Source organism: Dasypus novemcinctus, chromosome 28, assembly GCF_030445035.2.
Source record: "Dasypus novemcinctus isolate mDasNov1 chromosome 28, mDasNov1.1.hap2, whole genome shotgun sequence".
Classification (NCBI taxonomy): Eukaryota; Metazoa; Chordata; class Mammalia; order Cingulata; family Dasypodidae; genus Dasypus; species Dasypus novemcinctus.
Window position 1 is genome coordinate 42,333,104 of NC_080700.1, and position 26,499 is coordinate 42,359,602.

General features: G+C 44.4%; 1 protein-coding gene across 1 annotated transcript in view; it reads left to right on the forward strand.

Annotated features, from left to right (window-relative positions):
- SNX9 (sorting nexin 9) overlaps nucleotides 1-26,499 on the forward strand; it is a 132,506-nt gene that overhangs the window by 76,370 nt on the left and 29,637 nt on the right. Inside the window, exons 5-9 of the mRNA XM_058289617.2 lie at nucleotides 339-504; nucleotides 3,669-3,819; nucleotides 11,417-11,501; nucleotides 15,134-15,259; nucleotides 15,362-15,479. Of these exons, the coding sequence (XP_058145600.1) occupies nucleotides 339-504; nucleotides 3,669-3,819; nucleotides 11,417-11,501; nucleotides 15,134-15,259; nucleotides 15,362-15,479 (646 nt within the window). The remainder of the gene's footprint in view (nucleotides 1-338; nucleotides 505-3,668; nucleotides 3,820-11,416; nucleotides 11,502-15,133; nucleotides 15,260-15,361; nucleotides 15,480-26,499) is intronic.

A 26,499-nucleotide genomic window follows, 5' to 3' on the forward strand; every position in this document is an offset into this window, starting at 1 on the left:
GAAAACATATGTGCAAATGGATGCACCGCTCAGAGCAGTGGTTACTTCGGGGAGGAAGGAGAGAGGGCAGTGGCGTTAGCTGAGTCTAGTAGTTTTAGCTTTGCTACTCCTTTTAAAGTTCCTAAGCAAATACCACATCATGTTAATATCAGTTAAATTGTGTTGTCACTGTTTTCTTTCCTATGCTTTTGAACATTTTTGTTATTAAAAATTAAAATTGTTTAAAATGAATTTCTATTCATTTTCTTCAGCCACCCCAACTGTCATGTTATTACTACTAAATTAAGTGATGGTTTTCAGAAGTCACCAATGTCCTCTCCTTTTTGCCCCACCAACAGGTCAGTGGTGGCAGTGACCCGTGGTCAGCCTGGAGTGCTTCCAAATCTGGGAACTGGGAGAGCGCAGATGGCTGGGGAGCCAAACCGGAGGGAGCAGCTGCCCAGAGGAACACGGCCAATCACTGGGACTCTGCCTTCAGCCACCCGCAGGCCTACCAGGGGCCAGGTGAGCAGGACGCTGTGTTCCGAGGCGCTTGTGCTGAGGAGCTGCTCGCGGTCACTGCTGCTCGCCAGCGCAAGCCGCTTTCTCTAGATCCAAATGTAGCAGTCGTTCATTTACTCTTTAGTCCAGTCTCTCACCTGTAAAGGGGTCCCAGGTCCCAGCGCTCGCAGGGCCAGGTCCATAGAGTCCAAGAGAGAGCAGCGGAGGGGAGCGGGGCTGCGGGACGGGAAGGCACACGTCGGCCTGTCTGTCTGTTGGAGGGGACAGTCTGTCCCTTCAGCTGAAAGGTGCTCCTGTCCTAAGGCCAGGCTGTGTTTCTGCATCTCCACGCTCTTAGAGGTTGGAAGTGTGCATTCACGTGTGATCTTCCCTCCGCCCATTTGTTTTAAAAGTTGGTACTAAAAAAATGGGTGTACAGATCGACTTTGGTTTATGTCCTACTTACTGGGTTATGACCTGGATTAGCTGATTCGCTGTTTTATCTTTTCCTTAACCACCTGTGGCTCCCAGACTATTGATAAAAATACTGAGGCAGAAAAGGGGATTTGAGGAAGGGGAATAATCCGGGAATTAAGAGAGTATTGATGCCTGTTCTGCAGTGACGTGGAAAGGAGAGGTCTGCGCGTCCCTGTGGCCTGCGTCCAGTCTCCTGTTAGCACGGAGCTCCGCGGGCCGGGGGCCTGTCCTAAAGGGCAGGGGGCTGGTGCTCGAGACCAGTAAAGGGGCAGGCACCGGTTCGCAGCCACCAGTGGCCACAGGGGCTGGACCGTGGGTGAGGAGCTGGGGCCGAGTGGACAGCCGAGCCCACGCTGCTGCCGTCTTGCTCCGCGGCCACGTGGCTCGGCCCAGACGCCTTCCTTTCTCCTCCCGCCCTTGGTCTCTGGGCTCCTCTTGGGTGCTGAACTTGGGGCAGGGTCCCAGTGCTGTTTACTGCCCAGCAGCAGGACACCCCGGGCCACCCGAGCTAGGGAAGGCACAACCCCAAGAGGAAGGGAGGAGGAGAGCAGGAACCCATCCTCCGACTCAGTGGCGGTTGCTGGTGCCCGTTAGTTCCTCCTCTTAGCCCCTCCTTTGTACTTGCTCCTTTGCCCCTTTCCCCTCGTTGCCTGTCCCTCATCTTTATTATTAGTGTCTAACTCTTCCTTTTCAAAGACCTGCCACTCCTTTTGCTCTCTCCAAGGCTTCTTGATTTTCAAGGGAGTTTACTCCTCTTATCTGTAAGATTGGGAGGCTAAATTTGTCAGGGTGAAAGGCCTTCTCTTGAGGATAACTTAAGCTTTTTATAGTCTGCATCCATCAGAAGTCACTTTGACTGGCCCTCCTTAAGTCGTTTCTGGACCCCGACCCTGAATTTAGGTGGGGCTTTTCGTGTCTGTCTGCAATACTGCTTTAATATAATTTATCAGATGTCAAAATTTTGAGCCTACCCAAAGCCTGGCCAGAAAGCTGGTCTCACTGGCAGCAGAACAGATGATTCCTTCCACAGTGTTGAGGTGTCCAGAGAGACCCCTCCCAGCCCGAGAGGCTTTGATGGGAAATCCCACCACTCGAAATTAATTTCTTTGTGTCTTGGAAATTCTTTGGTCTTTAAGTTAAAATAGCTCTAGTCCCTGGGTAGAGGTCACTTTATTAGTTAATGCCTTAGAAATTAATTTCTCCACGCCATGACAACAGCAACCTTGTAGCAGCAGAGTCAGGGGAGGTGGCTGGAGGGAGGAGCAAGCGCCCATGCGAGAAGAAGGTGGAAATACACTGAAATGTAACACTACACCTGCCCGGGGATGACTGAATTGAAGGCATGCAATTAACAAAACATTGGTTTCCCAATAGTTTAGTCTTGACTGATTCTTCCAGAAAGATAAAAGTACCATTTGTTGAGCATATACTGTTTTTCAGGCACAACAGTAGACGTCTTAACATATATTTTATCATTTAATCTTGACAGCCAGGCTGAGGAATATGGGTTAGATTTTGCAGATGAAGAGACTAAGGCTTAGAGAGATGAAATAATTGCTTTTTACAGTAAAAGGCAAAAATCCCTAATTAAATCCTATGCTTTGAACCTTGACGTTATACTCCTATATCACCCCTCCCTCCATCGTTGACCCAGTGGGCAGCTTTTTTCAGATTAGGCAATTTTATCTTTATTGTGTTTCTTTTTTTTTTTTACACTTTTTTACACTTTTTAAAAAATTAAAGTTAATAGATCACAAAGAATGTTACATTAAAAAACATTTTTAAAAAAACATGCGGTTCCCATACATGCCACTCCCCACCCCATCATTTTTGTAAATTGTATTTTTTTGAAGATATATACATCACAAAAAAAATGTTACATTAGAAAATATAAGAGGTTCCCATATACCCCCACCCCACTCCTCCCACACCAACAACCTCCCCCATCATTGTGGCACACTCGTCGCACTTGGTGAACACATTTTGGGGCACTGCTGCACCACGTGGATGATAGTTTACCCTGTAGTTCACACTCTTCCCCAGTGCATTCAGTGGGTTATGGCAGGAAATATAATGTCCAGCATCTGTCCCTGCAATATCATTTAGGACAACTCCAAGTCCCGAAAATGCCCCCACCTCACATCTCTTCTTCCCTCTCCCTGTCCCCAGCCACTACTGTGGTCACTTTCTCCTCCTTGATGCTACAATTTCTTCTATTACTAGTCACAACAGCTTTATAGTAGAATTTTTTTTTAAAGATTTACTAATTTATTTATTTCTCTCCCCTTCCTCCCCGCCCCCCCACCCCGGTTGTCTGTTCTCTGTGTCTTCTTTGTCTGCTTCTGCTGTTGTCAGCGGCATGGGAATCTGTGTTTCTTTTTGTTGCGTCATCTTGCTGTGTCAGCTCTCTGTGTGTGCGGCGCCATTCCTGGGCAGGCTGCACTTTCTTTCGCGCTGGGCGGCTCTCCTTATGGGTGCACTCCTTGCGTGTGAGGCTCCCCTACGTGGGGGACACCCCTGTGTGGCAGGGCACTCCTTGCGCGCATCAGCACTGTGCATGGGCCAGCTGCACACGGGTCAAGGAGGCCCGGGGTTTGAACCGTGGACCTCCCATGTGGTAGACGGACGCCCTAACCGCTGGGCCACGCCCGCATCCCTGTAGTAGTACGTTGTGCTTCTTGTTACTGAGGCTCTCCTGCTCCCACATCCAGCAGCTGGTGACGACGACGACTGGGATGAAGACTGGGACGACCCCAAGACGCCGTCCCCGTACTTTAAGGACCCAGAGTCCGCGGAGGCCAGCGGCGTGCAGCGAGGAGGCAGCCGCGCCAGCGCGTCCTCCATGAAGCTCCCGCTCAACAAGTGAGCTGCGGGGGGGGCGGGGGGAGACGCACAGCCGCGGGGGGGGGGCACGCACAGCTGGGGGGGGACGCACAGCCGCGGGGGGGGGGCACGCACAGCTGGGGAGGGACGCACAGCTGGGGGGGACGCACAGCCGCGGGGGGGGCACGCACAGCTGGGGGGGACGCACAGCCGCGGGGGGGGGCACGCACAGCTGGGGAGGACGCACAGCCGCGGGGGGGGGCACGCACAGCTTGGGGGGATGCACAGCCGCGGGGGGGACATGCACAGCTGGGGAGGGACGCACAGCTGGGGGGGACGCACAGCCGCGGGGGGGGCACGCACAGCTGGGGAGGGACGCACAGCTGGGGGGGACGCACAGCCGCGGGGGGGGCACGCACAGCTGGGGAGGGACGCACAGCTGGGGGGGACGCACAGCCGCGGGGGGGGGGGCACGCACAGCCGCGGGGGGGGGGGGGCGTGGTGCTTCCCCACTGCGGCACACTAAATTTTAAGTGTGATTTGGTCATTTTTATTCGACCTTAGTGTGGAAGCTTATTAAAAAAAAAGAATATTCATTTTGCATTGATAATAAGCGAGGTATTTGTTCCATTTAATGATCTTCCAAGTAGGTTTTTTTGTTACATTTATTTTATTAGCCCCTGACATACTAAGGTTTCAGTGCTGTCACAAGAAAGCTAATCATCATCATCATCATCACCAAAGCTCTCTTTAAAATTTTTTTAAATCATTCAGCATGTGCCAGGCATCTTGCAAAGTGGCTTATGTGCATTCTTAACTCCTGTATCCCTTTGGGATTATACATGATCCCCATTATCCCCATTTTATTCTGGGAAAAAACTGAAGGTCATGCAGGCGGTCAATAGTATTGTGAAGACTCTGCCGTCGTCTCTCAGTCCCTTTTAAAGCATATCCTCTCGGCTGCGCGGCTGTGCCTAAAGTTTTTTTGTTTTGTTTGTTTTTTTAGGAGGTATCTGGGAAGCAGATGCTCAACCACTGAGCTACATCTGCTCTCCTATGCCTGAAGTTTTTAAGACTTTGTTTCTTTTAGATTAAAAAATATATGTATTTGTAATATTGCTTGCAAACCTCCACATCCTACTTAACAGGAAAGCAAATGGGAAAGAATGAATATAGTCACTTAATAATGTTGGATTCTTTCACAGAAACTTCTGAATAAGTCTGTAATTTATACCAGATAGCATAATTTATGACTTAAGAATCAAGTACACTTCTTATAGTCAGCAATTATGTTTAAAAAAAATTTTTTTTAAATTACTAATACCTTTTTCTTAATGTTCCTAGTCCATAATTCAAAACAGGTATCAAAGAATGTTTATTGTGGCCTAGAAAATAATTGAAAGCATAAGTATTGATATATATCTAGATTTAGAGATACATGAGTTTAGTGGGTCCTACAAGTTGTCCGTAATATATTTAAACAGCATCAGGTTATTGAATGAATTCCTTTCAGGCTATACATTTTTCTCTCTCTCTCGTCCATTTCCTTCCATTATGTAGTTTCCTACTCAGTCGCATGCATAAGGAAATTAGCCATTCATTATCCACTGCATCCTGTTTCTTAGAGTCAAATTGGAAGTTCTCAGCATTATCAGTAGTAGTGTATCTTACTCTCAGTTATTCTTTAAACCTAAATACAAATAATATTTTAAACTCATTGACATACAATGTCTCCTTTGGCCCCGTTTTGAAAATGAGGTAGCACATTTCAGAAAACCTGGCCAGTTTTTCATAGCTAATCGCTACGTTTTCAGAACTAAAGCAACACACCTCCCTGTCTACAGGTGTCCTACGCTTGAGCTGACCCTACTTCTCAGTTTCACTTCCTCTCTAATGTGCTGGGTGATCTTGGGAGATTTGACCACCTGTTTAAACCTCAGTTTCCTCTTCTCTAAAGTGAAGATTTCAGGTTTAATCAGCAATTCTTTTTGCACTAAAACATCCTACCAGGATGAAAGCAAATTAGAGCAGTCCTGGTGTGAGCTGCACCTCTGAGCCTTCGCCGTCTGCCTGTAGTGCTAGAAACTATTTAAATCTTTAAAATTTTTATTTAACTAGACTAATGTATAAAGGAGTTAAACTTACAACAGTTGTAAAAATGTTGAAAGTATTAACACTTTTCAGCAGTTCATCCGTTTTATGAGATAGCGTTATTCCAGTTATGGAATATAAACCTTGTACTAGAAAAGGAAAAAGTCAGGATTTTAAATATGCTTGAGCATTTAAAGGACCTGTCTCAGTCTTCCGGGAAGACGGCTGGCTAGAAAGACACAGGGCACTCTTCTCTCCAAGGAAAATAACCAAGGACAGGGAGAAGCAGACTGGGGGAAATCCCCTAGCCTTTAGGCACCAGGAGAAGGTTGGACAGCACCTGAAAGAGAGAGGGGCAAAGGAAAAGAATTGCCATGGCAAAACTGTGAGTTAAAAGCTGAAATTGCAACTGCTCTTATTCCCTCGGCCCCCCCCCCCCCCACCCTATAGACACTTTTCAATTCTCAGGCCTTGCGACCAGTGGCTACAGACAAAGGGGCCCCAGACATCCACCTCCCCAGGAAGGAGGAGAGAGGGCCACGGCCTAAGGCCAATTTAGCTTCTTACGCACAGATTTGATCTGCTGTGTCCCACAAGCCCTTCCAGGCCGGGTGGGGCTGGGCCATTGTTTGCCTTGGAAGCCAGCAGGGACTAAAGCAATCCGACCCTGTCATTGTCCCTCTCTACTGACCTGTACGGGTTGTTGGGGATGCAGAGGGGCGGGGAATTATTTCCTACCCAGGAAAAGGGAGGGGACTGCCAAAAGGTTGCCGCTGAGAAAGTTTGAATTAGGAGGCTCTGAGCCCCCAGTCAGGACCCCCTGTCACATTGATCCAGGCCCTGTTGCAGTGAACACACACTAACCAGGCTTTGAACTGAGAGGTCTGCCAAAGAGCGCCAGCGGCTGGCGAGCCAAGGAAGTGCATGTGAGGAAATTAGTAAATAAGGGAAGCGGATTTGGCTCAACAGATAGAGCATCCGCCTACCACATGGGAGTCCTGGGTTCAGTTCCCGGTGCCTCCTGGAGAAGACAAGCAAGATAGTAAGCTGGCACAATGGGCAGGTGAGTGGACGCACAAGATGATGTAACGAGGAGATGCAAAGAAGAAAGACAGTGATAGACACACAGCAGGGAGCTGAAGGCGGCTCAAGCATTTGAGTGCCACCTGCCACGTGGGAGGGCCCAGGTTTGGTTCCCGGTTCCTCCTCAAGAGAAGACAGAGAGCAGACAGCAAATGCAAACAACAAAGAGGAGAGAATGAATAAATAAATCTTAAAAAAAAAAAAGATATTATGAGAAATCATATGCCGACAACCTACATGAAATGGACAGATTCCTAAAATGCACAAACATCCTACACTGATGGTACAAGAAATGCAAAAACTTAACAGACCAATCACATTGAAAGAGGTTGAATCAGTCATCAAAAATCTCCCAACGAAGAAAAGTCCAGGACCAGATGGCTTATACAGGTGAATTCTACCAAGCATTTCAAGAAGAAATGAACACCAATCCTGTTTAAACTCTTCCAGAAAATTGAAGAGGGGGGAAAATTACCGAACCCGTTTAATGAAGCCAACATCACCCTAATACCAAAGCCAGATAAATACACTATAAAAAAGGAAATCACAGACCAATCTGTCTAATGAACATAGATGTAAAAATTCTCAACAAAATACCTGCATATAGAGTCCAACCGTATATCAAAAGACTTATATACTACAACCAAGTGGGATTTATTCCTGGTATGCCAGGGTGGTTCAGCGTGAGAAAATCAGTTAACATAATACACCACATCAACAAATCGAAGGGGATAAAACCACATGCCCATCTCAAAAGAAGCAGAAAGGCATTGGAAAAAATCCAGCATCCTTTCTTATTAAAAACACTTTGAACAACAGGAGAGAAGGAAAATCCCTTGGTATTATAAAGGGCTTATATGAAAAACCCACAGCCAACATCACACTCAATGGGGAAAGGCTGAAAGCTTTTCCTCTAAGATTGAAAGCACAACAAGGATGCCCATTGTCACCGTGTTACTCCACATTGTGCTAGAAGTTCTAGCTAGAACAATTAGACAAGAAAAAATAAAATAAAAGGCATCCAAATTGAACAGAGGAAGTTAAAACTCTCACTGTTCATGGATGATACAATCCTATATTTAGAAAATTCTGAAATGTCTGTGACAAAGCTACTTGGGCTAATAAACGAGTCCAGCAGTGACAGGATCCAAGATCAGTGAAAATCAGTCATGTTTCTGTCTGCTAGTATTGAACATCTGAGGAGGATATCAGGGGAAATAGCAACAAAAAAACTCAAATACCTCAGAATCAATTTAACCAAAGTCCATAGCCTGTATGCAGAAAACTACAAAATTATGCTAAAAGAAATCAGTGAAGACTGATTTTATATTCATGTTATAAAAAGATGCTATAACTTAACAGTAAATAGACAACCTGATTAAAAAATGGGTGAAAGAATCGAATAGATATTTGTCCAAAAAGAAATATAAATGGCAAAAACACATGAAAAAATGTTCAACCTCACTAGCAATTAGGGAAATGCAAATCAAAGCTGTAATGAAATAATATTTCACACCTCTCAGAATGGCCAACATTAAAAAGACAGAGAACTACAAGTGTTGGAGAGGATGTGGAGAGAGAGGAGCACTTATTCACTGTTGGTGGGAATGTAGAATGGTACAGCCACTGTGGAGGACTGTTGGCAGTTCCTAAGGAAGTTGAATATAGACTTGCCACGTGACCCTGCAATACCACTACTGGGTAAATACCCAGAAGAACTGAGAGCAGTGACACGAACAGACATTTGCACACTGGTTTCCATAGCGTCATTATTCATAATTACCAAAAGATGGAAGCAATCAAGCAGTGAATGGATAAACTGTGTTGTATACACACAATGAAATATTATGCAGCTGTAAGAAGAAATGAAGTCGTGAAGCATGGGACAGCATGGGTGACCCTGGAGGACATTATGTCGCGTGAAGCAAGGCAGACACAGAAGGACAAATACTGCATGATTGCGCTACTATGAATTGAATATATTGTGTAATTTCATGGAGTTTATCATTTGAATATGGTTCACCAGAAAATAGAATGAGGTTAGAGAATGGTAAAGTAAAGATTAACTTGTGCAGAATTGGTAAAAACAGTGTGTTTTGAAATGAATAGAAATGAATAGAAAAGGTGAAAACTCAACATATTGTTTGTAACTAGTAGTACTATTATCTGGCTGTGACAGTAGATTGATTAAAGGGAAAGTCTAAGGTCATGTATATCACTAGAAGTAAAGCTAAAAATGTAACATGGGAATATATAGCATAGTAAAACCATATGTGAAATATGAATATGGTTAAAATTGCCTATATATGACTTTTGCTTTGAAACTGAACAAATTGTGTTAATGTTACAAGATATCAGGCAAAACACACATACACACACATTATGCTATGCTAAGTGAAAGAAACCAGACACAGAGTACTACAGAGTGTATGATTCTGTTTATATGAAATGTAAACATAAATCAGTTTTTAAGGATGGAATTAGATTAGTGGTTAGGCCTGGGGAAGGATAGCGGGATCGAGAGGTGACAGCCAAGGGGTGTGGAGTCTTTCTTTTTGGAGTAATGAAATTGTTCTAAAAATTTTTTTGGTGGTGAATGCACAACATTGTGATTATCTAAAAGCCATTGATTGTACACTTTGGCTAGATCATATGGTATGTGAACATATCTCAATAAAACTGCTTAAAAAATTAAATAAATATGCCAGAATAGCCAGAAATAGCGGCTATGTATGGCAGGGGAAGCATAGAGCGATTGAGAGTGAAGAATTTTCTTGTTTGTTTATTATTATTATTATTGAAATAATGAAAATGCTCTAATAATGATTAAAGTGATATCAGAATGCACAACTATGTTATTATACCAAATACCATTGATTGTACACTTAGGATGTATTGTATGCTTTTTTAATATGTTTAAATAAAATCCATTTATTTTTAAAAAAAGAACCCATCTTGATAACACTCATAGCATCAGTACATTGCATTGCCATTCAGCAAGTATTAACTGAGTAATATCGTTGGTGCTAACATTTTGCTGTGGTCCACAAGATTACCAAAAAGGTGTGAAATGTAATTTCTGCACACAGAAGCTTACAGTCTCATCCAGTTGCTGTCGTTATGTGTAACCCCTAAATTTCCCATCCTTCTTTAAAAACGTTCAATGTTCTAGTATTCCTCTAGGTTCTGGAAACAAAATATTTCCCTTAAGGTACTTAGAGTAGCTGTAACATCTACACGGAGAATGGCAGTGAAATGCGGTAAACTGTATAGCAAAAGCAGGCTCTGAATGCTAAGGAGGCACAGAGGAAATTAACTTCTGCGTGAAGCTGCGGGAATACTTTCAAAAGGAGGATGCAGAAGTTAGCAGTGATTTCAATGTGCGGCTAAGCAGCAAGCGCTGCGCGTGATCTTTTCGTTTAGTCCATTCCACCTTAGAAGGCAGGGAGCTCTGCCCTTCGAGCAGGAGGCCGCATAGCTCCTCCAGGCTAGAGCTCAAGCTCAGTTCCCAGGCACCGCCCAAGCACCTCGTTGTCCATCTTGTCTGAGACGAAGAAGGGGGAATGGAGCGAGTCCAGAGTGAAGGAAGATAATGTGCTACCACCGGCCCCGAGGGCATCACGTGGATGCATTCCAAGTGAGGGAGCTGGGGTTTTTGTAGAAGTAAGGTTTCTTTTCTTGTTTTAGATAGTTTACTCTTTGGAGGTTTTGTTTTCCTATTTATTTTTCCTGTTTATTAAAAAAAAAATTCTAAAACCCAAATTAGTCTTGTCTTTAGAAGTCGCACTTTGGTGACTATCTCTTTATCCCAGATGGCCTCCAATTTTAGAAATTTCCTTTGGCTGTAGATGTGATTCCTGGAAGGAGCCACTTTCATTTATACATGTTTGGGGCTTAGATGACGCACATCTCTACTGTAAGGAGACCACTTCCCATCCATGTCCCCGAAACTTGGTCTGAAGGCAAAAAGGGAAGTGGCGCCAGCGTTTCTGAGCAGTGACAGCTTCTCTGGGACAAGCTGACTTCCCAGAGCACATTGCGGTCAGCTGGAGTTTAGATTCAGAAATGCGCTGTGTGACCACTGCCCGCAGGTGGCCGGCTCGGGTTCCTGTGCTCAGCCAGCCCCGTTCTCCTGTGAACTGGGGGTCATGTTTCTAGTCTGCTCTTCGCCGTTTGCTGGGTGATAGAAGGTTTCACACCCAGTTAGGCAAATGGAGCAACCAAAAATATCACCCGTTCTGGAATCAAGCTGCTCTCTTACCAGATAAAGCTTAATTAAATGGCTAATTGGCCATTGAACAATCTGATTATGTGAGGTTTCATTTACCACAGTTTCCTAGCCCTTATATATCTGAAAGAACAAGGTTAAAACTCTTTTATTAAGTCAATTTGGAAGAGAGTCGTAGAATCTCCTGAGGGAAGATAGAAAGACTGAGGAACATTTATTTGTCTTCATGATTAGGTTTCCTGGATTTGCAAAGCCTGGAGTGGAACAGTATTTGTTGGCCAAGCAACTAGCAAAACCCAAAGAGAAAATTCCCATCATTGTAAGTTTGTTCACTTTGTTTGTTTGCTTTGTTTCTAAGTAAGCTCTTATAAAACCTTAAGGCTAGAGGATTTTTAGTCTTTTGGAAAGTATTTTTATGCACATTTCATGCTCCGAATAACTACAGTATGTGTTCTTGTATTTTAGGAGTACTGAAGTTAATTTACATAAACTAATGCCTATCATTATCTTCTTTAGATATGTTTTTATTATTAACTTAGACTATTAGTAATTGAACCAACAGCACTTAAAGTATATATTCTTTTAATAATTTTCCTGCTCTAAAATGCCTTGAAGTATATTTTAAATGCTGTTTTTATATCAGTCCTATATAATTAACTAATAAACCCAATTGAAATACTTCCTTTTTTACCCTAGCAAAGACATACATGTTGTCGGAATAAGGTGCCTTTTCCAATATCCTGGGCCTATTGAGTCTTTCTTCCAGTAAGCCAGCCAGCTGTCAGGCCAAGACAAGAAGCTAGCCAATAAAAGCTGGGCGTCAACGACACCATTAGGACTGTCTGCCTTAGAACAACGTGAATTTTACGTAATATGACACACAGTCTCCCCGATCTCATCCCAAATTTTCATTGCTGATAGGGTTTCTCTCTGGGCCCTATCTAGCTGCATATTCCCAAATGAAATTCCAGGAAAGAGCACTGAGCTCTCCTTGGACCCTGCTGCCTTACCCATGCGGCTCTGAGTTGGGGGGACAGTGCAGGAGTGATACCCGAATTTATTACTTGTTCCCACCTCACTGAAAAGCCCGAGATCCCGGGAGCCTCCGCACAGAAGGGCTGTGGCCAGAAGCCCCTGTCGTCCTTCTTTCCGGTCTTCTCCAGCCTTTCTTCTTTGGAACGTTTGCCACTGTTGTTCTCATTAAGTTCAAGACGGCCGAGAGCCCTGGCCCTTGGAGTCTTAAGGGGCCTTGGGCCCACGCCCGATGGTGGGGGACAAAGCCAAAGGGCCCCAGCCTCCCCGCTGCCCCACAAGTTCCAGGCAGTGGTGGGCTGAGGCCCCCCAGAGGGGGCTTGCAAAGAAAAGGGGCTGGAGGAAGCCATGGTCGTGAGGAAACCAGGAGCCAGCAGGGGCCTGGAGCTGTGGCTGCGTAAGGGCGCAGTGACCCTTCCTGCTAGGCACACGCGCCCTGCGAGTACTGGGCCTGAGCCCAGGAGCGGCGCTGCCTTGGTCCCAGCCCCTGGGAGGACGCTCCCCTTAGGCGTGCCTTTTTTTTTTTTTTAACATACATATTTTTTAAAGACGTTTTCGATTACATAAATGTTACATCAAAAATATAGGGGCTTTCCATATGCCCCACACACTTTCCCACGCAAACATCTTTCTTTAGTGCAGCACATTAGTTACAGCTAAAGAACATATATTGAAACGTTGCCAGCAACCGTGGAATATAATTTACATTATCATTTACACTCTGCCCCACACAATTTTATAGGTTTTGACAAAATGTGTAATGGCCTATATCCGTCATTGCAGTATCATGCAGGACAATTCCAATGTCCCCAAAACGCCCCACATCACACCCAGCCTTCCTTCTCCCTCCCCTCAGAACCTCTGCGGCCACTGCCTTTACATCAGTAATAAAAATTCTTCCACTGCCAGCATACCAGTGCCTATAACAGAATATTGAGAAGTCTACTTTAGTCCGTAGTTCATGCCCCGATCTGGAGGGTTTGGGATGGTGACGCCCACTCTGCTTCTGATCGAGAGGGGCCGTAGGTCCCATGGGCAGACGGTGGAGCGGTCTTGCCCGCAGCTGCAGACGCACTCCGTCCCTTGGAAGGGGCATCGTCCCTGAGGGCGGGACACGTCTGCAGGTTCCTGCTCTGCACCCTCGGCCAGCGACCTGGGCCGGGGGCTCCCCCGAGTCCCTCGCTCAGCCCCCCTGGGACCTGGTCGCCCTCCTGACTTGGTAACCTCCACAGTGTCACCCTCCACCCAGCCTTCACCCTGAGGAAGACTCAGGCCTGGGCGCACTTCTCCCTCTTCCACCTGCCTGGCCTCATATCCCCGGGACCTCAGCCAGAGCAAATCTCCTCAGCCCCGTCCGCGTGTTTTCCCTCGTTTTCTTTTCACCTTGCTAATGTACTTTTTCTAAACCCAGGATTAAAACTTGTTGTGTTGTTGTTGTTTTAACTATTTTCATTCCTCCTTGAGTATCTCAGAGTCTTTTTTCCAGAAACTGTCTTCAGTTTGCAGACCCCCTGTTTATTTTTGCACCTTGTTCCTGGATTGTAATTCGGTTAAGTTTTTTCTATTCCAGTCCAAGAATATAATATATATATTCAATATTAAGACTCCCACTACTTTTTGTGTGTGTTTTAATGAAATCTACCACCCTGTAATCTGGATCTCTGAAATCCCCCCCACAGTCCAGCCTATGAGTTGAGGGCCCTCCAATCAGTTTAGACCAGTGGTGACGCAGAGAGGCTGCGGGCGCCCACGCAGGCAGCCCACGCCAGCTTCCTCCACCGTGTCCATCCTTCCAGCCTCAGCTGCGGTTTTAAACACGATGAAAGAGCAAACTGGGGGCAGCACATCTCTTGTCACGCCCAGCAGAAATGATCCACGGGCCCGATCTTGCTCTCCAGTTCTGTGCCCCCGCAGTGAACTTACCTGCTCCCCACCTCTCCACCATCCTGCCCAGGTGACCCCCCATTAATCTGGGTAAGCCCAAACGCACCTGGGGTCCTGGTGCCAGGGCTGCTTGCCCGGCCTGCGTCACGGAAGCCACGTCAAGAGTTCACACCCTCGGGGGCACTCGGCTGCCAAAAGGCCGTTCCCTGTCCGTGTAGGGTGAAGTGACCCCTTCTCTGCCCGTCCCACCAAATTGAAGATAACTGGGTTTGCAGTACAGAGCCTGGACTTGTGCCCCCGTCACACGGTGGAGAAGTTCGGCCGTGGAGAAAGAACGCTGGGCCTCCCTTTTTTGGCCACGCTCCATCCAGGTGGGCGTGGAACGTGGAGACAAGAAGCAGAGGGACCCGTTCCACTTACACACCCACAGTCCCGAGAGAAAGCAGCCGGGCTGGTCCTTGCTTAAGGCACAGTGACCCCCACTGCAAGTCAGGCTCTAACGAAACTGGTTAGCCCCTCCCCTGGGAAGCCAGAGCCGCGTTACTCAATGTACAGCCGCGGAGCCAGCGTCCGCCCGCGTCCGTTGGTCCCAGGCCTCGACGCACAGGCACAGAAATGAGAGGACGGCTTAGAAAGTCTGGCGGCAGGTTGACATTGCTGAGACAGCCACTGTGTACTTTCATATTTTACAAAACTGTTGGTCCATGATAGACTGGGAAATCTTAAAGCCACTCCTTCATCTCGTACAGCTGAGACACACTTGGCTAGAGATTTTGTCTTCCATCCAGTACTTGCCTGGAATTGAGGGAAGCAGGTGCCTCCTCTCCAGGGTCTGAGACGCCCACACGGGGGAAAGAAGAAGGTTTCACCCAGTAATACAAATAGCACCTAAGAGACCATCTATGTGACTCCCCAAAGGTGTGACTGATCCTCCAAAGGACATTTAACCCTGAAAGAATCCGTTGCTGATTCACATCAATTTTATTTACAATTTTTCCATGTAACAAAATTAACTCTTCCTGGTCCATTGTGTAGGTCGGAGATTACGGCCCGATGTGGGTTTATCCTACCTCTACGTTTGACTGTGTGGTAGCAGATCCCCGAAAAGGCTCCAAAATGTATGGTCTGAAGAGCTACATTGAATACCAGCTAACACCCACTGTAAGTCTCCCAGTTACCAGAAACAGAGCCGTGCTTGCGCCACATTCACACCTGGCTGTTTCCTTCGTTTGGTGACTGTTGCCTCTTTGCCTCGCTCTGTAGAACACGAATCGGTCTGTGAACCACAGGTACAAGCACTTTGACTGGCTCTACGAGCGCCTCCTGGTGAAGTTCGGGTCAGCCATTCCAATCCCTTCTCTTCCCGATAAGCAAGTCACAGGTGAGTGTGAAAGGGCAGGCTCGGGCGGCGAGTGGGAATGCTCCACGGAGACGGTCCTGGCAGAAGCCCCTGAGGGCGTTTCCTGCAGTCTAGAGGAGCAAGAGGTCCGAGTGTGAAGGAGTGGCTAAGTACAGCTGTGAAGCCAGAGCCGTAGGGTATTATACATGTATTTGGGAGTTACCCAATCACTAACAAGAAGGCTTAATGAAATTTTCTGAGTTCTTCTGTTTCTATCTTGAATTTTAGTAAGGTCATTGCATCTTTATTGCTGCACCCTTTCCTACAAAAGAAATGTGTGCATTTTAAAATAAATGGAGAATGACACCTGAGAAAACAGCAATGCTCCAAATAGCCTAAAATGGGGAAAAAAAAGTATGCTCTAAATGATATAAGCACATTATTCAAACCAGCTGCGCCATCTCATTAGAAGTATGTAAACATCAAATGTAGATACTAAGTGTTGATTTAGGAAGTTGCCAGATTTTCTACTTAATTATTTTGGATGACTATTGCTATATCAGTGTTTTTGTTTGTCGTTGAACTTTGCCCTCTCTGCCTCTTTTTGATATTATGAAAGCTATTTATTCACTACACACAGAACATGTCTCCTAAAAATGTACGTGTAAATTGACGGCTATCTTCCTTGATATTCAGGTCCTAGTTTTCAGTCATTTGTTATGGACCTATTACCAAGACTCAGCATAAACCTATGAATGTTTAATTAGGCATTAGTTTCCTCAAGTAGAGAGTTGAATTTCCTTTTCTTTGTCCTAAAATGCTTATTTTCAAGCTTGAAGTGCCTTCAGTTATTCCATGTACTTTTTTTTTTTTTAATTACATTATGAAAAATATGAGGTCCCATTCAACCCCACCGCCCCCGCCCCCCACTCCCCCCACAGCAACACTCTCTCCCATCATCATGACACATCCATTGCACCTGGTAAGTTCATCTCTGAGCATCACTGCACCCCATAGTCAATGGTCCACATCATAGCCCAGACTCTCTCACGTTCCATCCAGTGGGCCCTGGGGGAATCTACAATGTCCCGTAATTGTCCGTGAAGCACTATCCAGGACAACTCCACGTCCCGAAAACGCCTCCACATCTCATCTCTTCCTCCCGTTCCCTACACCCAGCAGCCACCATGGCTACCGTTCCCACACCCATTCCACATTTTCTCTGTGGACATTGGATTGGTTGTGTCCATTGCACATCTATGTCAAGTGAGGGCTTAGATTCCACATGGGTACTGGATGCACTCCTCCCGCTTCCAGTTGTAGACACTCTAGGCTCCATGGTGTGGTGGTTGACCTTCTTCAACTCCATGTTAGCTGAGTGGAGTAAGTCCAATAAATCAAAGTGTAGGAGCTGAAGTCTGTTGAGGCTCTGGGCCTGGGTGTCATATTATCAGTCCAGAGATTCAAATCCCCTACATATATCTTAAACCCAGCACCAACTACAATTCCAATAAAGTAGCATGCAAGTCTTGTGAAAAGAGATCCCCTCTGAGTCCAATTCCATCACGCAGAAACACCAGCTCCAAAGAAGGGCTATCTGTCATGGCAGTGAACCCCTTCTGCCATGACCATAGAACCCGTGGGTCTCTTTATCCCTCAAAAAAACCAATACCTGGGGTTGTATCTACCTTATCTGTCTCTTAGACTCTGTTCAGTTGTACATAGGGGTATTCCTTCTGACAACCTCCAGACTCTTTTTTAGAGACTCACAGCCTTATAATCTCATTTCTCCTTTCCATTTCCCCCTTACATTAGGTCAAACAGCTTCCCGAAGTCATGTTATTATATGTAGACAGGTATATTCTGCTGTTCCGCATTGAATCTTTAATTCAAGGTCATTTTCTAGTTGCTTCTTCAGCTGGTATGTGGTAGTGATCCCTCGGTGCCAGGGAGGCTCATCCCCAGGTATCGTGTCCCACGCTGGGGGGAATGCATCGCATCTACACACTGAGTTTGGCTGTGAGAGTGGCCACATTTGAGTAACATGAAGGCTGTCAGGAGGAAACCCCCAGGCACAATGCTACTCTAGGCCTTGTGTACTTTTGATAACATTCTTTCATCTTTCAAAACACCCAGGCGGTAGTCACACTGCAGCACCGCCCACCGCCCTTAGGGCTCTGACCTGCCCCTCCTGGGGTCTTTTTCCGCTTTCTCAGATCGTTCTCAGACCCGCCTGGGTATTCCCGCTGCAGTTTGGTCTCAAATGAAAGAAGGATGCTTGTCAGTTTGTTTTTCTTTGTTCTCTGTGATACACAAGTTTTGTTAGTTGCGCTGGACATAGCCACTCAGGGCCTAACTCTCAGGGGAACAGCGCAGCGGTTCCCAGGTCCTGCCCCGGTTGTCACTCTCGGCTCGTCCTCTCTGTGGCCCTTGCCTGTTCCTCTGCTTACTTGGCTGCCCTTGTCGATGGCTCTGCTGCGCCGCGGTCGTCCACTCAGCGAGCTGTTTCTAGGGCGGTGAGATACTCCGCGGCCGTTATCAAAGACCAGCTTCTTGACCTCCTCCTTCCGTGCCTTTGCTGCTCGAGCGTCTGTAGCTGTCACAGGCATCGTCGCGTGAGGAGCAGTCCGCACGCCTCCCTTCCTTGGCTTTTCCCTGATTTGGTGTCTTCTGGTCCCTCTGAGCGAACTGGATTTCAGTTTGACATCACAGACCGTTTCCTGTCCAGGTTATGGACTGCGCCTTTGGCGTCACGAGCATCCTCAGCGTGAACATCAGCAGGTTCTCTTGGAACATACACGTCAACTCTAGGGCCAAAACGAGCAAAGTCACAGCACAAGCCTTCAGTCCTGGAACCGTCGGCCGCGTTCCTCGCAAACAGAACACGTGGGGGGTGGCAGGTGGCGGGACGGGGCGGCGGCTGGGTTCTCGCCCCAGGAGCTAATGCCATCTGCCACTTCTACCCCCCTTTCCTCGTTCATTTAAAGTGTCAGGCTTCTCCCTCGCCCCTCACCTCAGTGTGGTAAAGACTCCCCGGTGCTACAGGAGCACCTTGTGAGTATGCAGTTAACAATTATTTGTTTCTGTGTGTTTTGAGAACTGTTTCATTGATGGATTTTTGTTTTGTTTTGATTTTTAGTCTCTAGCCTATGAAGAACCTCAAAGACTCAGCATGCTTCTCTTTCTTAGCATAAAAGCTTGTAAAGAAGCTGAGCTTTGCTAAAGGTTAAAAAGAGTTTTAGTGTCCAGCCTGAAAATTTTCAGACAAATGACACTAGTAAGCACAAAAAGGAATGGGTCAGGGTGAGAGTAATGCCTGAGTGTCCTGACTTGGACGGAGACACTGGGAGGCCAGCTGTAGCCCCGTAGCCCCGGGAGAAGAAACGTGGAGCGGGGAAGGAAGCCTGCTTTCCCAGGGCTCAGGGAGGGCCTCTCTCGTCCAGAACTGAAATAACCAGTTTAAAGGAAGGACGGAGAAATGCAGCCCCCAGGCACTCACAGGTTCCAGGAGCCTTGTGTGCCTGGTCACTCGGAATCTCTTCCTCGATCCTCCCAGGACGCAGGTGTTTCCATCTTCACTGTGTAGACCAGGGAGCTAAATCAGGCGCTAAGCTGGCTCTGCTGGGCACAGCTAGACTAGGAGTGTGACTCCAAAGCCTGTGCTGTTTTTATTATGTGATGTGGACCAACTAATAGTTAGCTAGAGTTGTAACTTGAGAATGCGTAAGTTATTCTCCTTAAAACCTGACTTGGTGTTTTACCTTGTTTTATGTTTATTTTTCCCTGCAGTTTTTGGGAGGTGGAAGCTTTTGTTTCCGAAGAAGCCATTTTGGTTTTATTGTTCTTGAAAGCTTTTCAGAAATTTCAAACACCACAGTGGAATGGAGCGTTTGGCTGCCTTGCTGGAGTAGATAAATGATCTTAGCAGTCGTCCGGGTGGCCCGGTGGCAATTTGGAGTGAAACCCGTTATCGGGGTAGCCGGGCTGGCGCTGACAGCGGCTTGTGTCCATCCAGGGGCGCACCTTCCTCCATTGTAAAGCGGCTCAGAGGCTTACTGTCCTGTTTATACTGTCCTCATGGTTGCTGTAAATCACAGCTTTCCTGTTTTAGAATTTGGGTTTCGTTCCATGAAAACTTTAGTCCTCCTTCCTCGTATTTTCAAATTTCAGTCTTTTCCCTTGAATTTTATACTCTCGTTTGTCAACGTGGCTAGCGCCATATGTGCTCCATAATGTTTAAATAAATGAATTAATGGCCTATTTTAGGGTTGTGGAAATTTCCACATCTTTTAGGCTTTAATACATTATTTATTCTGAAACAAAGAATTCAGTGCTATTAAATCACCATAGAGTCATGGTTTAAAAAAAAAAAAAGTCAGGCATGAAGCTGGGAGCTGTCATAGAAAAGCAAGAAAATATCAGCTTTTACTTACATCTGAGGAAAGTTGAGCTTGATGTTGACTGGGACGTGTGCCGAGGAGGAAGCTGAAAGAGCACAGAACAGACTTTATTTCCCCCTTCTTTGTTGTTTGCTCGCTGTGTGCAGTACCACAAGGTCATTATTGTAATAAAACTCCCCCTTCAAAACCCAGAGGACTGTACTGCACAGTGAGTGACTCCTAATGTTAATAAGATAATTATATTAAAATGGGTTCATCAGTTGTAACGTGTACCACAGTAAGGCAAAACTTTTAATAGGGAAAACTGGGGAGGGGAAGTGTTTATGGGAACCCGTGTGATTTTCTGTAAACCTACAGATGCTCTAATTAGCAAACAAACAAAAATGCTCCCCTTTTCACTTCAGTTCTGGAGAAAGAAAAAGCAATTCTAAACAGATGATGTCATGACATTTCTGTGGACTTGGGAATTCATCCATAAAAACCTTAACCGTCAACGACTTTTCTTTGGTTATAGATTTTGTTCTTTGTGAAATAATATTGAGAGAATCTGGTTTTACTCCCGAGTTGTGCCAAACGGGTATATTTACATACTTAGTGGAAACCATAAGGAAAGTTCTTCGAAAGTGGGGAACTTCAAGGATGCCCTTTCCCTTCTTCTTTTAAAATTCTCTGGAACAAATTTCATGCCAATTCTTGATCCAAAAATCTTACCAAGCCTAGAATAACATCCAAAGTCCTAGTTTGGAGATGAAGGCAGCTGCGTCAGAAAAATTTTAGGAGCACAATTTTTCAGTAAAATGAGAATCATTGAATTTCAGCCAGCGCCTCGGTAGTAAGCTGTTGGTGTCCTGCACTCACCGGTCGTTGGGAACTCGTGTAGCTCAGGTCACACTCACTCTCGAGCGCTTTTCTGTCCAGTAAGTGGTCGTCTTTCCAAGGGATGGGACCGCGCTTCTGCACCATGAAAGCGTATGTAGTATTTTGGGTCTACTTGTATTAAGTGGGAAATTCGAAAAATCCAGAGCCACTTGCTGCTCATGTGCCACTTTTTAGGTAATGAGGTTTGGTGTGTGGCTCCACAGTGCTCTTTCGTCTAAAGACTTCTGCTTATTTGTTCCTGTCATTTCTAAGGGACAGTCGAGGATGCTTCTAAATTAAAATTGATTTAAAATTTTCTATTTAAATGTGTTTACAGTTAAGTTCCCTCTTTTTGGTGTACAGTTCAGTGGGTGTGGCAGCTCCCACCACAATCTTGGAACCAAGGTTACAGATAAGATGCAGATCTTGGAACCAAGGTTACAGATAAGATGCAGAGCCATTCCGCATCCTCCAAGGCTCCCTGCTGTCTCCTCTTTATATCCAGCCGCTCCCGCTCGTCCTAACCCTGGCAGCAGCTCCTCTCTTCTTCATCTCTGTCATCTGCCTTTTCCTGAATAGTACCATAAATGGAATCCTGTAGTCTCTTGAGTCTGGTTTCCTTCACTTCGCACAGTGCTTTTGAGATTCACCCACCTTGAGTGTATGAATAATTGTTTGTGTTGCTGAGTGGTCTTCCAATGTGTGGCTGTACCGTAGTTTGTATATCCATTTACTCATTAAAGGACATTTGAGTTTCCAGTTTTTGGCAATTCTGACTAAAGCTGCTATAAACATTTCCATACAGTTTTTGGGTTTTTTTTTTAAATTTAATCCCTCCCCCTTGCAGCTTGCTTGCTGTCTGCTCTCTCTGTCCATTTGCTGTGCGTTCTTCTGTGTCTGTATTTATTTTTATTTATTTCCCCTCCCCACCTTGAGGCTTGTTTACTGTCTGCTCTCTGTGTCTGTTGTTGCGCTCTTCTGCATTTTTTTTTTGCTTGCCTCCTTTTTTGTTGTGTCACCTTGCTGAGTTGGCTTTCCGTGGCACTTGCAGACTGGGCGGCTCTCTGCAGTGCATACGCAAACCACAAACCCAGGGCCTCCCTTATAGTAGACTGGAGCCCAACTGATTGAGCCACAGCCACTTCCCTCCATACCGTTTTTTTTGTGTGAACATACATTTTCACTTCTCTTGGGTTAATACCTAGGAATGGAATGGTAGGTGTGTGTTTAATACTTACAAACTGCCAAACTATTTTCCAAAGGGCTGTACCATTTTGGAATCACTTCCAGCAATGTGTGAGAGTTTCAATGGCTCCACCTCCTTTTCTGCACTTGGTATTGTCAGCTTTTCTTTATTTTAGCCATCCTAATATGTGTATAATGGTTTCTCATTGTGGTTTTAATACGCATTTCCCTAATGACAGTGATGTTTTGCATCTTTATATGTGTTTATTTCCTATCCATATATCTTCTTCAGTGATGTGTCTGTTCAAATCTTTTGCCCATCTTTTATTGAGCTGTTTGTTTTCTTATTGTTAAGTTTTAAGAATTCTTTATATATTCTAGATTCAAGTCTTCTGACAGCTCTGTGGTTTGCAGTTTATCCTAGTTGTGGCTAGTCACCAACTTTGCTTTTTGAAAATTGTTTTAGCTATTCTGTTTCCTTACCTTCCCATATGAATTTACGAATCAGCTTGCAGATATCTACAAATAATCATGCTGAGATTTTGACTAGTATTGCACTGATTCTGTAAATCAACTTTGGTAGAATTCACATCTTAACAATATTTAGTCTGCCAGTCCATGAATGTGGTATATCTCTCTATGTCATCATGTTTTTTTATGAGTGTTTTGTAGTTTTTAGTGTACGGGTTTGGATTATCAAGTTAAGGAACTTCCCTTACATTTTTAGTTTAATGAGGATTATCATCATGAATGGACTGGATTTTGTCAAATGTGTTTTGTGCCTCTAATGAAGTGGTCATATGACTTTTTCTTCTCTAGTCTATTAATGTGGTGACTAACCTTGGTCAGCTTTCCATTGCTGAACCACCCCTGCTTTCCTGAGATAAGCATCACTTGGTCATAATATATTATTACTTTTTATATGTTTCTGGGTTTATATTTGGCAGAGAACTTTGCTGTTGCATTTCATTAGTTTTAAATGTAATATATTTGCCTGGTTTGAGGATCTGGCAGTGCTGGCCTCCTAGAATGAGTTTGGAAGTAATACCTTCTTTTCAGTAGTCTAGGAAAGATTATATAGAAGTGGTATTATGTCATCAACTAAGTTGTTGAGTATGGGTGTAGAATTGCCCATAGTATTCTCTTTTCTATTTCATTAGTTCCTGCTCTTATCTGTATTATTTCTATCTTCTTATTTGTTTGCTTTTTAAATTTCTTAACATGGAAGCATAGAATATTGTTTTGAGATCTTGCTATTTTTCCCTATTTTAAGTGTTAAATGCTACACATTTTCCTCTAAGTGCTGCTTTAGCTTCATCCCATACTTTGGTATGTTGAGTTTTCATGTTCATTGGGTCAAAACTTTTTCTGATTTCTCTGTAAGTTCTTCTTTGATCCATGGGCTATTTAGGAATATGTTTTAATTTCCAAATATATGAGGATTTCCCAGATTTTCTTTGTTATTTGAGCTCCAATTTAATGTTATGTTCAGAAAATGTTATATGATTTTAATCCTTTTAAATTTATTGAGACTTGTTCTATGGCCTAATAGGTAGTCTATCCTAGAAAATGTTCCAAAGCATTTTATGCTTCAAAAGAATATGTGTTCTGTAGTAATTGGGTGGAGACATCTATATATAGTTAGTTAGGATGAATTGGTTGGTAGTGTTTTTCAAGTCTTCTATATCCTTGCTGATTTTCTTTCAGTTATATCAGTTATTGAGAATAGGTTATTAAAATCTCCCGTTATTATTGTTCAACTTCATTTTTCCTTTCAATTCTGTCACTTCTTGCTTTATTTATTTTGAGGCTTTTTTGTTAGATATGCATACAGATTGTAATTGTTATATATTTCCAACAGCGGCCCTTTTATCATTATGTCCTCCTTTATCACTAGTAAGATTTCTTGTTATAAAGTCAGTTTTGTTCCAGTACAGCTCCAGTCCCTTCCCTCTTTTTGCATTATTTCTGTCATATATATTACTCTATCTATGTTATAAATCCAGCAATGCAGTGTTACATAATTATTACTTTCTTTAGTCTTACGTCTTTTAAAGAAGTTAAAGAGAAAAAAGTATCTGTAGAGTCTTTTATATCACCTTTATTTTTGAAGGATCTTTTTGCTGGATATAGAATTCATGGTTGACAGCTTCTCTTTGAATGTGAACATGTCTTTCCACTGCCCTCTGGCCGCCATTGTGTCAGTGGCAAGTTGTCCGTTGACTGTGCGGATGTCCGCCCCGCCGTGCGTTGAGTCGCTTTTCACTTGCTGCTTTCAAGGTTTTCGTTTTGTCTTTGTCTTTCATCAGGCCGACTCTGCCGCGTCTGGGTGTGCTTCTCTTTTGTATTTATGATAATGTACTTGGGATTCATTGAGTTCTGTGAGTTAAAGTTTTCCATCAAATTTGGCTCATTTTTCACCATTAACTGCTTCTTTTTCTCTTCTCCTGAGACTCCCATTCCAAGTTTGCTGGTGCCTTGAATTTTCTGAGGCTCTGTTTATTTTATTTCACTTTTTCTTCTATGTTCTTCAGATTACATAACTTCTGCTGTTCTCTCTTAAATTCGTTGATCGCCTTACCATTTTGAATCTGCTGTTAAACTCCCACCATGAATTTTCCATTTCTGTTTTATTTTCAACTCCAGAATTTTCATCTGATCCTTTTTTATAATTCCTCCTCCTTGAGAATCTCTATTTGTTGATGCCTTTTTATCATGTTTATCTTTACTTTTAAAAATATGGTTTCCTTTGGTTCTTTGCATATAGTAGCTGCTTTGTCTGCTGTTTTGTTTTTGTCTGCTATATTCAGTATCTCGGGACGTAGTTTCTATTGACTGCTTTTTTTTCCCTCTCAGTATGGGTCATACTTTGCTGTTTCTTTGCATCATCTCATCATTTTTTTGTTGAAATCTGGATATTTTAAATAATACATTTGGCAACTCTTGTTTCTGAATTTCCTCCCTGAAGGTTTTTGTTATTTCTGCTTGTTCTGTTTACTTGCTTGTTTAGTAACTTGTCTCTGCTAATTCTCTGAAATGTTTCTCTAGGCTGAGTCTCTGAAAGCTGTCTCCTTTGTGATCTTGGCGATAGTTTGTTTTATATATATATGTATTTTTAGGTTTGGCTCCCTGGGGTCCACCCCTGTGTGTCTGTAGATTGGTGGTAAGCCTATGAAGACAGTGGTGCTCGACCACCTCAGACCAGTGAGGCTTCTGTCCTTTGCCCCCAGGTCTGTGATGGGTGGGGAGCCCACCCTGGCTCTCCTTTCCACTGAGCCTTCTGGGTGCTGTGCACTCTCGCAGCCTCAGCTGGAATGTGCTTGGGTGTCAGGCTGGGAGGGCCCTTGGCCCGCCCCGTTGAGCCCCGGGAGATTGCCACTTCCAGCAACACCGCGGACCGCCGGGCCTGCCCGCACTCCTGATCAAGTGTGTGTTCTCCGACCTCAGGAGCAGGCTGCACCTGCCGTCTCCACAACCCGCTCGCCCTCCGCAGAGCCCCCATGTCAGCCAGGTGGAGGGTGCGGGAGATGGGGGCAGCCCCAGGTCGCCCTGTTCTTTCCTGAAGCTTCGAGGTGTTTCAAGCATGAACACTTCTCTGATGGCTTGGTGGTTTGCCTTTGGTCACTTTCCAAAGCCCTGATACGCTTGCTGTGGGGGCTTAGGATTAGCTGTCTCTTCACTCCACCGTGGCTGGAATTTCCACCTCCTGAACCTTTAACTGATGATACTTTTTGATTGATAGGCTTATAGGAATCCTCACTGTTCGCTTGATTTTTAATGTGTCCCGCCAATTAAGCTGATTTTCTACTTTTAATATAAAATATCACTCATTAAGCTCTATTTTATTGTGGTCTTAAGTTCTGAGATAGCAGCTTTTGTTACTGCATTCATGGATAAGCTGGCTTTTCTATTTTCAATTGAAAGGTTAAAAAAGACAAAACAAGAAGGGGAAACAAGCAACAGCCCTAAATTACTTTTCCTAAATACTGAATTTAATCTTATCCTTTGTGTCTTTCATTCCCATGAGATCTGTTCCTCTTCTTTACAAGCTTTCAAATTCTTCATTGTGTTCACCAGTGTCATCTTAATATCCTTAATCTTTGTAGCCATCTCATTGAATTTATTAGCACATTTGTTTGGGTCCTGTGATTCGTTGTCTCAAATCCTGTGTTTCATCTGGAGGTTTGATTTGTTCCTTTCCTGGGCCATCTCTTCCTGTTTTTCACAATGGCTTGTAATTTTTTGCTGGTCTCTCAGCATCTGATTTTTTTCTTTTTCTTAATCATTTGACTGTTGTAATCCTTTATTGTAAAATCATATACCATTAAATGTCAGGCAAAAACTGCTATAAATAGAAGAAATTGGCAGAATTACAATAGACTAGGGTACTTCCTCATAGATGCCCTCATTATCAAAAATAGCTTAACCTCCCCCATTCTTTTTTTAATTATTTTTTTAAGTTAATAGATCACACAAAACATTACATTAAAAAACATTGGTTTTTTTTTTTAATGTGTTTTTTTTCTGTGCTCAGTTTCTCTCTTTAGCCTATGGTTTTTTTTTACTGGTTGGCTTTTTGCTAAAGCTCCTCTTTGAAACTGGGTTCAACTTATTTTGAA